Here is a 14860-nt window from a genome sequence, read left to right as displayed (position 1 = left end):
TTCGTTTTTTCCCCTCGTTATAACGACTTAAAATAATAATCCTTTCAATTAATGGATGACGTGTTTTATTCCTATCAAATAATAAAAGTTTACTCTGTTTTTCTCCCAGCTCACTGGCCACTTTCGAGTATTTTGGGAGAAGAATTTGGTGAATTTGCATGATGTTAATCTGATAGATCCACACTGCAGCGTCCAGCGCATATAATCAGCATGGTCACGTCGCTATGGAAATAATAAGATATGTATAGATTATTAAATTATTTAATATTGCGCGTTTGTATAATTACCACTGTCCATTGACATAATATATCACAAAATAAAATAAAATTAAATTAAATAAACAGTCATTTCATGTAGGCTACTTTCGGTGGCCCTCTGGTGGCCATGAGGGCCCTAATAGGCTATTTTACTAAAATCAAATACATGCAAATAAATAATAATGAACTATGCAATGCATTCTTTCTTCTTCTTTTTCTTTTTTTGTATTAAACTCTCTTAAGTGCATATAAAAATTTCTCGGAAGTTATTACATTACTTACAGTGAAAACCAGCCAGTGTTGTGGGTAACACTGTTGGCGCTGTTGTCATGACAGCAATATAGAGGCTGTCCACAATGTAATAAAAAAGCAATAAGCCCTGTGAAGCCGTGGTTTACAGTGAATTTATAACAGCTAAAGGGCGTTGTTAGGTACGAGGTGTCTTTGGTTTACTGTTGAGGTGCATTGTTAGAAAACTCCTGCTTTTATAAAATGGTTATTCCATATACATAGTAAGGTTTTCACAGAATAAAACAGAGCAAATAAAGTGTAATGACAATAAAAACTTATTCGTCTGCCATACAATGTAGTCCTCAGAAACGGTTGTGGTTCCAACAAAGTAGTTGCTGAGCAACACACTGAAGTAAACAAAGGTGTATGTTTGTAGTGTAATTAACAGCTTTGAACGCGGCTCAACCAATCAGAATCAAGGACCGGAACTATCTGTTTTATAAAGTTTGTTTGTAGTTTTGTTTAAGTATTTGATAAACAGAAGGAAGCATCAGTTTACTGTCGGGGATTTTTTAGTGTCGCACCACATCCAGTGTAGAAAACATCATGGGTTTTATTGTCTTTTATTTTCAATCAGAAATCATAGTTGTAATTCAGCCTGTTTTAAGATTCAAGATTCAAGAACTTTATTGTCATATGTACTACAGTACAATGAAATTCTTACTTTGCTTACTCCTCTCGAGAATGACAGGGTATAATGGGAACAAATGTAACTTACACAGGCAAAACAAAGTATGTAAAAAATATAGAAAATACAGTAAAGTAAGTAAAAATATAAATATATAAATAATAATAGCTTAAAAAAGAAAGTGATGAAAGAGAAAGAAAAGGGGGGAAAAGTGTTATGGTTGATTTGATTTTTAATCAGCTCTTTAATACTTAATGAAAGTGACGCATTTTGGAACATTTTGAACATATTAAATAAAATTCAAACATGATACTCTTGTACCACCACACAGATCACATTTAGCAGAAATAATGCTGATTTAATTAATAAGACAAAAAAAAATATAAAAAATGAAACAATTTTCTGTGAAATGACTGTTACTCAGATCAGTTTTTATTCTATATTCAGTTTATATTCAGTCTAAATGGGTCTTTATTCAGAAAAGTTTTAAAGCGTCCAAATCTTTTTTCTTCAGTGACCGCCCGAATCTGCTCCTTGAGTTTCTCTCTGTTGTTTGAGATGTTTTTTCCAGCGACGTCCATAAGATCAGCGATCATCTCAGCACTGTAAGCACCTTGAAATGTGCGATATTTTTTCCTCCAGTCCTTAACTTTATCTGAAGAAACAGTAACACACTTAAATCAGAACAATTTATTTCAGTGATATTTCAGGTTTATTCAGGACAGCTGTAAGAGCTGAACTTGCCTCCACAGTTGACCGCATTAAACAGAGGGATGTGGATCACGGTTGGAGTGTTTTGGCCTTTGAATACATAGAAGTCCTTTGGTTTCGTCTTGTCTTCACTGGTAACGTTGACTTCAGGGAAAGGGATCTTTAGTTTCTTGCAAGTCTCAGCAGCGTCATTTACTGTCTGCAATAGAAATGAATGAGAGAAAGGCTTCATTAAAAGCTTTTGAACAGAATGATCAGTGTAAATTGCTATTTTTTTTTAACAATATAAAGTACCACCCTTCCAAAAGCTAGATGAGATATTTACTTTTCCCAGAAGACAAAATAAGATAAGTTTACACTGATTATTCTGTTCAAAAGTTTTTATACCCCAATTAAAATTCTTTTTTTGAGCATCATGTTTGTAATAGTTGCATATGAGTTCCTCAGTCATCCTCATTGTGAACAGATGGATCTCAAAAAAAAAAACTCAATGTTAAAAAGGGTTCAAAATGTGTAGACGATGCTGGAAAAGAAAAGAAATTTGTTGTTATTTTCTGAAGAACAGTGGTCAGTTTTACTGTTCAGGATGACAGCATTAAAAAAACAAGCATTTATAAACTTTTGAACGTGTTTATTTGTGTACATTCAGTTATTAATATTGTCTATATGTGTCCATATATGGACTATACAGGTGCATCTCAAATTAGAATGTTGTGGGAAAGTTAATTTATTTCAGTAATTCAACTCAAATTGTGAAACTTGTGTATTAAATAAATTCAGTGCACACAGACTGAAGTAGTTTAAGTCTTTGGTTCTTTTAATTGTGATGATTTTGGCTCACATTTAACAAAAACCCACCTATTCACAACATCTCAACAAATTAGAATATGGTGACATGCCAATCAGCTAATCAACTCAAAAAACCTGAAAAGGTTTCCTGAGCCTTCAAAATGGTCTCTCAGTTTGGTTCACTAGGCTACACAATCATGGGGAAGACTGCTGATCTGACAGTTGTCCAGAAAAAAATCATTAACACACTTTACAAAAGAAGGGTAAGCCACAAACATTCATTGCCAAAGAAGCTGGCTGTTCACAGAGTGCTGTATCCAAGCATGTTAACAGAAAGTTGAGTGGAAGGAAAAGATGCACAACCAACCGAGAGAACCACAGCCTTATGAGGATTGTCAAGCAAAATCGATTCAAGAATTGAGTGAACTTCACAAGGAATGGACTGAGGCTGGGGTCAAGGCATCAAGAGCCACCACACACAGACGTGTCAAGGAATTTGGCTACAGTTGTCGTATTCCTCTTGTTAAGCCACTCCTGAACCACAGACAACGTCAGAGGCGTCTTACCTGGACTAAGGAGAAGAAGAACTGGACTGTTGCCCAGTGGTACAAAGTCCTCTTTTCAGATGAGAGCAAGTTTTGTATTTCATTTGGAAACCAAAGTCCTAGAGTCTGGAGGAAGGGTGGAGAAGCTCATAGCCCAAGTTACTTGAAGTCCAGTGTTAAGTTTCCACAGTCTGTGATGATTTGGGGTGCAATGTCATCTGCTGGCCCATTGTGTTTTTTAAAAACCAAAATCACTGCACCTGTTTACCAAGAAATTTTGGAGCACTTCATGCTTCCTTCTGCTGACCAGCTTTTTGAAGATGCTGATTTCATTTTCCAGCAGGATTTGGCACCTGCCCACACTGCCAAAAGCTCAAAAGTTGGTTTAATGACCATGGTGTTGGTGTGCTTGACTGGCCAGCAAACTCACCAGACCTGAACCCCAGAGAGAATCTATGAGGTATTATCAAGAGGAAAATGAGAAACAAGAGACCCAAAAAATGCAGATGAGCTGAAGGCCACTGTCAAAGAAACCTGGGCTTCCATACCACCTCAGCTGTGCCACAAACTGATCACCTCCATGCCACGCCGAATTGAGGCAGTAATTAAAGGAAAAGGAGCCCCTACCAAGTATTGAGTACATGTACAGTAAATGAACATACTTTCCAGAAGGCCAACAATTCACTAAAAATGGTTTTTTTTTTTTGGTCTTATGCAGTATTTTAATTTGTTGAGATAGTGAATTGATGGGTTTTTGTTAAATGTGAGCCAAAATCATCACAATTAAAAAAAACAAAGACTTAAACTACTTTAGTCCCTAGGTGCTCTAGCGGTTCAGAAATAATGCATGCGTCTTTCGGAAAAATAAGGATGAATGTGTTTTGCAGCATCTGCGCAAATGTGAGTGCTATCTTTTGCTGTTGTTTTGACTAATAATTGTTTTTAAATTAATAATGTTACATAAGTTTGTAACATCGCTAGTCTGATCAGGTAAAACATTATAATTTGAGTGGTATGCTAATATACCATTGAGTAACAAAAAGCCATCATTGGGTTGCTTTTAAAACATTTTAAATGTCTGAGTTCTTGCTATTTGAAAAGCTAAGTCAATGTTGATGATAGTTTCGTCACTCACCCTGTAGCTTTTTGTTTTGTTTGTAGACTTTGGGCGTTTCTATTTGGTTTGCTATTTTGCGTGGTCTATGATTGATATTTCTCACTTGTTGTGACGACCCTTACAAAAAAAGTAACCATGGTTTTATTATAGTAAAAATGTAGTAACCATGTTTTTTTGGCTGAGTGATTACCATTTGTATAGCCACAGTTTTACTACAAATACCACGGTTAAACGATTGTTAGTGTAGCCAAATCATGGTTAATTTGTGGTCACCATGGTTTAACTAGTAACCATAGTTTTTTGGTTTTATTTGTAGTGAATTTTCATAAGGGAATTAACCTACAGCTACGCTAACCCTACACCATACATGTGCCAAAGTAGCCAGGGCTAACTTTTTTTTTATTAGTATTATTTAGTAAATGATGATTTCTAGGTGCTCTATTTCTTTAACTTTGATTATAGTATGTGTTATATGTGTGTGTATTACCATGAAAGGATCGCCTTGACTGAAATCCAGGGAAATGATGAGGTCAATGTCTCGGTCTTCTCTCAGCACTGAGAAGTAGGGTGAGTTCAGCAACAGTCCGCCGTCTATATAGTCTCTCGTCTCACTTTGCAGAAGAGTGGAGTTCACTGCTTCATCTAATCGATTACAGCGAAAAATTAGTCTGTTTCTTATTCTCATTGAATTGCAAGTTTTTAGCAGGTCTGTTCTCACCTGTCATGTTGTGGAGTAAGTTATATTTCCTCCCCCAGATCCACTGAGCCATGCATTTACAAATACTTATCCAAACATCTGTAAAACAGTTATATATTTTATAAAGTTCTTCATTTCTTAAAACGATTCTCAGGTTTGCAAGAACCATTTTGGCTGTAGACTTTTTGACTAGATTGTTTCATTACTGCTTATTGTGCGTATGGAAAGCAAACAATTAAATGCTGCTAAATATATAAACCTGGCTACTGTTTATTGGTATTAATTTAAAAAATTGACCCGTTTCATTTATGTATGACTGACAAATATGCATCACTTAAGTTTATTGTGTAATCTAAATGGATGTGAATTTTATATGCAATTGAAATAGCCTACATAAATCTTAAATTTAGACCTATTTCACTAGTTAGGACCACGCCACAAACAAGCTATGTTAATTGAACAGAGAGTTGGGGAAGAGTAGAAAGAGGATGAGGGGGTCGAGGGAATGGGATGATCGTCAGGTTGATCAGGGCATCTAGAATTGATGGCTCAGAGAGGAGAGACAGGCCCCCCCGATATATATGGAGGTTTTTTAGAAGTCAGGTGATTGTTTGGGGCGTGCCCCTGCTCCCGAACATCTGTTAACCAATTAACTCTATTTGTTTGGAAATTATAGACAGTTCAACTTACCAATTAGCCAATTACTGGTCCGACTACTCAAATCTTCGCACACTTCCATGGTGAAATGCTTTATATCCTGTTTTTCTGCTCCTTTATCAGCTTTTTTCAGTGTTTCTATTGTAGAAATCGGCTGACTTTTGCCTCCAGAGAGGTCAGTAAGAAAACAGGACATGATTATATTATTATTACATATCATTGTTAATGTTACCTTATCCATATATTTTATTATATATTTTATAGTTATATATTTTATATGGATATAAAATAGTTATATAAACTATTTATAGTTTATATATACATATGTGACCCTGGAGCACAAAAGCAGTCTTAAGTCTCTGGGGTATATTTGTAGCAATAGCCAACAATACATTGTAAGGGGTCAAAATTATACATTTTTCTTTTATACCAAAAATCATTAGGATATTAAGTAAAGATCATGTTCCATAAAGATATTTTGTAAATTTCCTACCGTAAATATATCAAAACTTAATTTTTGATTAGTAATATGCATTGCTAAGAACTTAATTTGAACAACTTTAAAGATGATTTTCTCAATATTTAGATTTTTTTGCACCCTCAGATTCCAGATTTTCAAACAGTTGTATCTCAGACAAATATTGTCCTCCTAACAATGACTGGTTTTGGGGTCCAGGGTCACATATTTAGCAGATGCTTTTTTTTCAAAGCACAAATGACAATTTTTAAATGCAGATATGATGTGAAATATGGCTTTCATTCTAAATACCAAGTATTCTTCACAAATCTGTTGTCATTAAACAGTAGGTTCTCACTGTGATGTATAATGCTTTACCATTTAAATTTGTTCTGATGGATTTTTCAAAACCAGAAGGATCTTTGCCATTCAAAACAGAGAGATTCATGTTCACAAGATCCATGAGCGCCCGGTGACATTCATCTACAGACGGGGAGATTGGTTTGTCTGAAGGAAACCTGTATTTGCCGGAGTCTGATGGACGGGGCTTGGACAAAGAGTCCAGTACTGCTTCATTTCCTTCTGTTTCCTTCTCTTTTCTCATCACTTCATCTGTTCTCTCACGCTCTTCTGTCAATACATATATTGAGTAAAGATGAACACATTGCAAAAAAACAAAACGCTTTTTCCACATTCAAATTTATGATGTTACAATATCAGTTTTCCCACAACCAGAAGCAATTATATTTAAATAAAAATGTTGTACTTAAATAAAATACTTAAGTTCTTAATTAAAAATAGCTACTTATATAAAAAGCAGTAAGAAATGCTTTACCCTTCCTCATTGCCTCAAGTGTTGTTTCGTTTTGAAAGAAAGCTGAAAAACATTAAAAGGATTGTAATAAAATAACTGTTGACTTTAAATTAAAAAAAAGCAAAAATTCAGTCCTCAGAAAAAATGTTCACCTTTTATCTTTTGCCACATGGTTTTCTTAATATCCTCTTCATCCCCTAAAGCGCTGCCGCAAAGAGCTGCAGAAAAACACAACATCAACACTTGCAAAATAAACTGCTGAGATTTTGTATGATTGACCTTTTTAAGCAGCAAGGATGTGTCTCATGGCAATTTGTAATTTATTTAATAAATTTGTAATTTAAAATAAATGTTATCGTTTTATAGACAATTTTTGTCCCCTTAAAACACCTTTATTTGGGGAATAGATATCTCTCAATGTGTTTTGAGAATTCTTCTGCTAATAAAGAATTCTTTAGTTATTTGCAATTACAAACTGTTTAAGGGTCAAATCAAAAACGTACAGCTATTGAGCAACTCTGCTACTCTGATAAACCATTATATAAAACAATTAGGGTTTATGGGTTTAGGGTTATGGTATGTGTAGATGTTAATAAACCATAATTTTATCGACAGCATTTTTCGTTGTTGAATTGTACTACCCACTGTTTTTATGGGGTTAGGAAAATCTGACAGCGTAGGACAAATCGACAGAACACCGGCATTCTGACAGCGTAGGACAAATCGACAGAACACCGGCAGTGCTTCATGAAGTCGAACGCACCTGTTTGACTCGATGACTTAATCATTAAGACATTTACCACCACCTACTGGCAGTTTTAGTTTATTACGAAGAGTATCATTTCATTAAAGAAATAATTTTATATTTTCATAGTAATAACAATAAAATTAAGAAAATAATTTATTAAAGTTATAGTTCACCCAACCAAAAATGACAATTCTGTCATCATTTACTCACATGGCCCAAAAGAGGATATGTAAATTTTATCAAACAAAATATTTCTTGCTGAACCTACTTTTTGTAATCTGTGTTTGATGCTTTGCACAACAATGACTTTAAATTATATTTTCGGAGTAATTTCTCCAAATTTGATGTGCGATTATTTGGTTTAATTAATTACCACATCACGTAATTAATTAGATTAAAAAATTTAATCGCTTACTAGCCCTAATTATATTATATTATATGTTACCACAACTGATTCTAAGGAACTATATTGTTTGGTGGCAGAATACTGTTTTTATTAATCAACGTCCCTTAGCTGTTATAAATTCACTGTAAACCACAGCTTCTTTGGGCTTTTTGCTTTAATAAAAAATGGAATGAGCATCAAATGCAAAATAACACCCATAAATAGCCATGCTAATTATTTTTCTGAAATAGCAAATAATATAGACCTAGAACCATTTGATAACTCATCAGCAGAAATCAGTGTACAGTATGCAATCAATCTATTTGATATTACAAAGAAAGTATTACCCAAATATTGAACTTCTCTGTGACAAAGTTTTTTACCTTGCAGGTACAGCATGTCAAATTCATCCTGATTTTTTATTTTTGAGCCTTCGTGAAACTGGCTGCCAAAGTCGCCGGTGTCCACAAACACTCCAGAGAGGGAATAACCTGCTTCATATGGATTGATCTCAAACCAGGGGTCTGCAGACAGAACACATGTCCATGTAACTACTGTCACGATCACATTCACATTTCATCACTTTTCATGCATCACAAGCAGACCTCCGTCATTGCTCTGTTTGCTTTGCTTGTCGATCACTGCGTAGATGGGAAACGGGTCTTTATTGTGCTGCTTCCGCTGCTCTGTGAGTGTGTGCTCATCGATCTACAGAAAGACACACATCATGTTATTGTATTATAGGGAGACAGTTGTAGGACATTTAGTTTTTTATCTTAAGGACCTGAGGCTCAAATGGATTCATTACCATTTTATTCTCAGGTGTAGCCTACTAAAAAGAAATATGACTGCTGGCTTAGAGAGAAATGTACCTAGGATAGCAAAGTCCACTAAAGGAGGTAGAGCTTTGGCTCCCAAACTCTGGAATAGCCTTCCTGATAATGTTCGGGGTTCAGACACACTCTCTCTGTTTAAATCTAGATTAAAAACACACCTCTTTGGCCAAGCATTCAAATAATGCATCTCATAATTTTTGACTGCAGTTATATCTGATCAAATGTGCATTATTATTCTCTAGCTTGGGTTAAACGAATTAATTTTACTTGGCTGGAACAGCAGCTACGCTAATTATGTCTCTATTGTTTTCTCTGCTTTGCAACGGGATTTACATCCCGTGGTAACTAGGATTTACACAAGCTCAAGTCTGGATCCAGAACACCTGAGAAGAGATGAAGCCAGCCCCTCAGAGGACCTCAGATGATGCTAACCCAGAGACAACATACAGAACTACCACATTTTGCTATAAGTTTGATTGCATAATTGCTGTTAATAGTGTTAATCGTCTGTTTGTTTACGTCTTCTTATTGATTTTTCTGAACATTTCTGCTATATGCACATGAACTGACAATCACCACTGATAAGCTACTACTAAATATTGTAGAAACTTAATTTTCTGTAAAGTTGCTTTGTAATGATTTGTATCGTAAAAAGCGCTATACAAATAAACTTGAATTGAATTGAAATGTTCCATTTAAAACTTGAAGTACGTCCTTTTTGGAGATGTCCATCAGTTTTATCGCTAGGTTGGTTTGTTCTTTCTCAATTTAAAATTTAATCCGGTAACACTTTCTATGAAGCCCGTATTTATAAAACACTATAAGGGTATTCTTAAGGCATTGTAATGAATGCATAATGCATTATACATAAAAAAAACAAAAACAAAAAAAAAGTATAATATGTTGTATAAACTATAATCATAACAACAATCTCATGAATAATCATATCAACTCTATTTGTGGTTATAAGTTTAAGAGTATATTTATTTATAACATACAATGAACACCATATTAAATCTACTTACTTATTAAATCTACAGTATAATGGACTATATCATATCTTGACATTGTTTATTTAAGACCTGCACAGTATCTTACTACAGCTTGTGAGTGGTTAGATGTTGAGTGTTATTTGAGTGTTTCCTGTGGAGCTAATGTTAATTAATTGATGTGAGCTTAATACTCCAACTGAAAAAAAAAATGCAATGTTTTATATGGTTGCATTTTATTTTGATGGTCCCCTTAATCCATCGACTATAAGCAACTTTGCAACTACATGCCAGCAAACTCTCACTGGAGTATTTGTATGCTCAAGAATGGTAGAATCTAGTATGGTAGAATAAGTTGACGTGCTTGCAAAGACACTTATAGTCAGTTTATCTGTTGGTTGACCATCAAAATAAAGTGTTAGCATATATTTACAGTAGCAGACATACTAATAATCTAATGACGGCTAGTTGATCAACAGCTGTCTAAAGGGCACCATCAAAATAATCAAACTGATATTACAATAAAAATAGTTCAAAGCAAACTTGTCATATTAAACATTCATCTGATCTGATATCTGATCTAATGGCTGTTTCAGAGAAAATTTTTATTATTATTATTATTACTACTACTACTACCACTTATAAGTGGTCTTTGACCGCTTTAAGTAAAGTAGCATCAGAAAAATTGCAAGATATGGGACTTATAATACACTATAACTATGAGAAGCATAATCCATTGTAAAAGTGGATGCAACGTGTTCATTGTGTTATAAATCATCATACTCTTAAAAGCTATAACCAAAAAGTAAAATTATATTTTATTACAACTGTTCTTATTAATATTTATGAGATGATTCAAAATATTATAAGTTTTTTTTCTAATGCATTATGCATTCATTATGATGCCTGAAGAACACCCTTATAATGTATTATAAATATGGGCTTCATAGAAAGTGTTACCTTTAATACTTCTGTAGGCCTATGTAACCTATAAGTCTACTATAGTAGATGCTGGACCCTTTTTTACAAACAGAAATGTAGCATTGCCATAATAAATAACATTGTAAATCTATCAAAGTTCTTTCATATATTTTTTTTCAATGGCATTATAACAATTTATAACACTCATTTACCATGGCATTAAATGTGACCCTGGACCACAAAACCAGTCATAAGGGTAATTTTTTTCTAAATTGAGGTTTATACATCAGAAAGCTGAATAAATATTCAGTTCAATTCAGATATATGGTTTGTTAGGAGGACAATATTTGGCTGAGATACAACTATTTGAAAATCTGGAATCTGAGGGTGCAAAAAAAATAAATAAAATAAAATAAATTGAAATATTGAGAAACTCACCTTTAAAGTTGCCCAAATTAAGTTCTTAGCAATGCATATTACTAATCAAAAAATTAAGTTTTGATGTATTTATGGTAGGAAATTTACAAAAAATCTTAATGCAACATGATCTTTACTTAATATCCTATAATTTTTGGCATAAAAGAAAAATCTATAATTTTGACCCACACAATGTATTTTTGGCTATTGCTATAAATATACCTCAGAGACTTAAGACTGCTTTTGTGCTGCAGGGTCACAAATGACAAAATATGGGACCACAAAGCCCAACCTGTGTAGCCCGATTTAAGAACAAATGACTGCTATAATGAACCCGTTCTTTTTAGTGAGTCAGAAAAGAAAAGTCCAATTCAGGAACACTGAATCAACATCATTTGAATACTGAACTGCAAGATATAAATAAAAATGATAAACTAACCTTTTCTATACATCAAACTCAAACTATATGTTGATTCAGCAGTATTTGGAAAGACAGGCTGTAAATCAGTCCACCTTATAATTTTCTAAATTATGAATAAAAATTAAACCTGTAAAATCCATCCCTGGTCATGAATATTTACAGACCTCTTTCACATATGACGTGACGACCAGCACTGCCCAGACGTCAGTCAAACTGAAGAGGTCTTTCCCGTAGTAATATTTCTTCAGTTTGGCCATTGCGTCTGTCAAGCTGACTTCTGGACCTCTGATTCTCTCAATGATTTTGTTCTTCACGGTCTCTAGTTTAGTGGACCAGTCTGGTTCTTTGTATAAGGAGGCCATGCACTTCAGAGAAGAACATACAGTACTGCTCTCATTTTTGACATTCACCTCAATTCAGTCTCAGTGTGTTTGTTGTTTTCAGGGTTCGTACCAGGTGGATCCAGAGACTCCGCTCAGATAAAGGATGCAGTCCAGAAGACCCGCTTTATCAAGCTGAACCAGGGATCCCAGCAAACCCACCATGGCTCTTTGTCCTCCTCCAGAACCCAGTAATGCAATGTTTGGCACCTCTTTCTGAAATTCACACACCATTCAAAGTATCAGATATCAGAAGTATCAAAAAATTCCAATTTGGAACTTCTCACCACTTGCTTTGTAGTTTTATGGAAAATGAACTGAGATATCCAATAGTTTACAAACGCCTGTTCCCATCCCACAGTTTAATCCTGTGATTTACGTAAGAATTAAAAAACTCAGGCATGTCCAGTCTTGCTCCTGGAAACACACTCTTCCTTTACAAATGTTCATTGTAGAAAGTGTGAAAGTTATGCATTAACAGATTTGAGATAAAAAAGAATGTAATGCTACAAAAGTTAGAATTTTGATTGTGCTGAGCTTTTTGAAACAGCAAAGCATTGGAAAATCACATCAATGCTTGCTACCTATGAATGGCATTGTTTTTCACAATGAAGAGAGTGAAACTGATGCTTGACAGCTGATGTTCATCACCCAACACATCATTTGTAGTTCATTTCAAAATAAGCAGAAATATGAAGTATAACATAGGATGTTTTACCCGACTGCATTGAATCTTAAGCTTGTTCAGGGTTTGTAGAACAGTGTTTCTCCTGCCGGCTACAAACTCCTGCTCGCTGTTATTCAGAAAGTTTTTGTTTCTCCTCTTAACACTGAGGAAGCCACAGAGACAGACAAACAGATCAGTGCTGACATGAACATAACTTACTTGATATATTTAGATGTCAGATATTCTAGATTTCAATGCAATTAAATCTGAAGTTTATTTTGCAAATGTTATTCTCAGAATATAGCAGTTTGTTATATAAGAAATCTGGGCAGGATTACGTACCTTTCATTGGGTTTAGATGCACTCATCTGTAAAACAAGTCAAGTAAATTTCTATGATTTAAAATTAATATTTTTGAGGACATAGCAAGTCAGTAAACTCTGATAGGCTGTTTTTTTAGAGAATTACGATAAACCAAAGAAACAACAGAGTAAATGTGAAAAACATTTTCACAAGTTAATACAAACCTATTGTAAATAAAGTAGAAACTATGAGTGAAATATATTTCATCTTAAAATGAAAACACTTTTGAATAATTTATCTTTTACACAATGTGAAAAACATGATCTGAAATATTTTTTTATTTATTTATTTTATTCAATAAAATATTAGATGGCCAAATTACCGCTGATTACTTCAGACATCATGCAATCTTACATCTTTATAGTTTTTAGAGTCAGATTGTTAAACGTTCTATTACTGGATCAAAACATCAGTCTACTGTATGTTTCAAACATACAATCATTATAGTATATTTCAATAATTGTGTAAAGATTGTGATGTATAAAAAATGCAAAACTTTGTCACACTGAAATATGAAGTCCACAATTAAATCACTTTTCATCATCATTGCACTTTTGGTAGTGTGCGGGTCACTAATAAGGTTGTCGCATGCAATTTATAATGACATGAAACATTTAAATAGCCCTGACGTTATTTATATAAAGCTTTAAATCATATACTTACTATTTCTGTAAATTGTGAGTCTTCGATACCACAACCAAAAACCAGCCTGCAGTCCTTATCTGACATTCGGCCAGAAGATGCTCTTATAAAGGGCTCTGAAACTACACTGCAAGTCTAGACATTATCCTGAGGGTGGGGTTGTGAATGATGAATGACTCAATCATTCACTGAAACCAGAGAAAGGGTGACGTTTCCTTGTATATTAATTATGTAGCTTCTCCTAATGCACCTCACCTAACTTGTGTGACAGAAACAGGTTGTTCCGTTGTCCTTTTCAGTGAGAACAGGGAAAATCCTTCATGCTCATTACCAGCAGAACATGCTGCAACATGGTATTGCATAACTTGCATAAGTAAAATTAAAGATGGCATATATCGTCATTTAAGGTGTGCCAGCGTTTGGTTTTAATTTCAACTGACAGATTTCAGCTTTGTTTTCAGGTAATGCCTTATGAGCTTAAATATGAATCTTGACGGCAACCTTGAATATCACTTGTGAACAACGTTTTTATTGTTTCATTTTCATCAAGGTATAAATTTGTGAAATGGATGAAAATAATATTATTACATTATTACAATATTAGATTTAAATTTTTACCACTACATACATTTTAATCCATAAATGTTTAGAATATTGTTAAATATCATAAATGTTTCAAATACCAGACATTGTGTTTTTGAAGTTCATAAGAGTCATGTGTGCATGAATAGTCTACACAGGTAGCACTTTGTGGTATTGACTCACTAAAAAGAACCATACATTCTCCCTGATTGGACTACACTAGTCACATAACATGATTGTGATGTGTAGCAACCTTTATATACAGGTGCATCTCAATAAATTAGAATGTTGTGGAAAAGTTCATTTATTTCAGTAATTCAACTCACATTGTGAAACTCGTGTATTAAATAAATTCAGTGCACACAGACTGAAGTAGTTTAAGTCTTTGGTTCTTTTAATTGTGATGATTTTGGCTCACATTAAACAAAAACCCACCAATTCAACAAATTAGAATATGGGGGCATGCCAATCAGCTAATCAACTCAAAACACCTGCAAAGGTTTCCTGACCCTTCAAAATGGTCTCTCAGTTTGGTTCACTAGGCTA

At 34.1% G+C, this 14860-nt stretch overlaps 1 protein-coding gene across 1 annotated transcript; it reads right to left on the bottom strand.

Annotated features, from left to right (window-relative positions):
- Window positions 1–1586: 1586 nt before the first annotated feature.
- On the bottom strand, window positions 1587–13884 carry LOC109050185 (cytosolic phospholipase A2 gamma-like). Its single transcript, XM_042723481.1, has 15 exons — window positions 13754–13884; window positions 13070–13095; window positions 12779–12890; window positions 12134–12276; window positions 11845–12046; window positions 8702–8804; window positions 8480–8620; window positions 7116–7181; window positions 6985–7026; window positions 6475–6779; window positions 5726–5972; window positions 5057–5134; window positions 4826–4980; window positions 1921–2086; window positions 1587–1831 (listed from the first exon to the last, which is right to left on the bottom strand). Exons 1-15 carry the CDS (start codon window positions 13817–13819, stop codon window positions 1620–1622), a joined length of 2064 nt encoding a protein of 687 aa, XP_042579415.1. The 5' UTR covers window positions 13820–13884; the 3' UTR covers window positions 1587–1619.
- Between the last annotated feature and the right edge of the window lie 976 nt (window positions 13885–14860).

The sequence above is a fragment of the Cyprinus carpio genome, chromosome B5 (genome assembly GCF_018340385.1).
Source record: "Cyprinus carpio isolate SPL01 chromosome B5, ASM1834038v1, whole genome shotgun sequence".
In the NCBI taxonomy this organism is placed as follows: Eukaryota; Metazoa; Chordata; class Actinopteri; order Cypriniformes; family Cyprinidae; genus Cyprinus; species Cyprinus carpio.
Note: the sequence above shows the minus strand (reverse complement) of the source record. Positions and strands in the feature narration are given on the sequence as shown.

Coding starts and splice junctions, on each gene's coding strand:
- LOC109050185 (XM_042723481.1), bottom strand. CDS start 13,819: ATGTCAGATAAGGACTGCAGGCTGGTTTTTGGTTGTGGTATCGAAGAC. Junction 8,621..8,701: donor CAAACAGAGCAATGACGGAG/GTCTGCTTGTGA, acceptor TTCTGTCTGCAG/ACCCCTGGTTTGAGATCAAT. Junction 5,973..6,474: donor GTTTAATGACAACAGATTTG/TGAAGAATACTT, acceptor CTATTTTATATC/CATATAAAATATATAACTAT.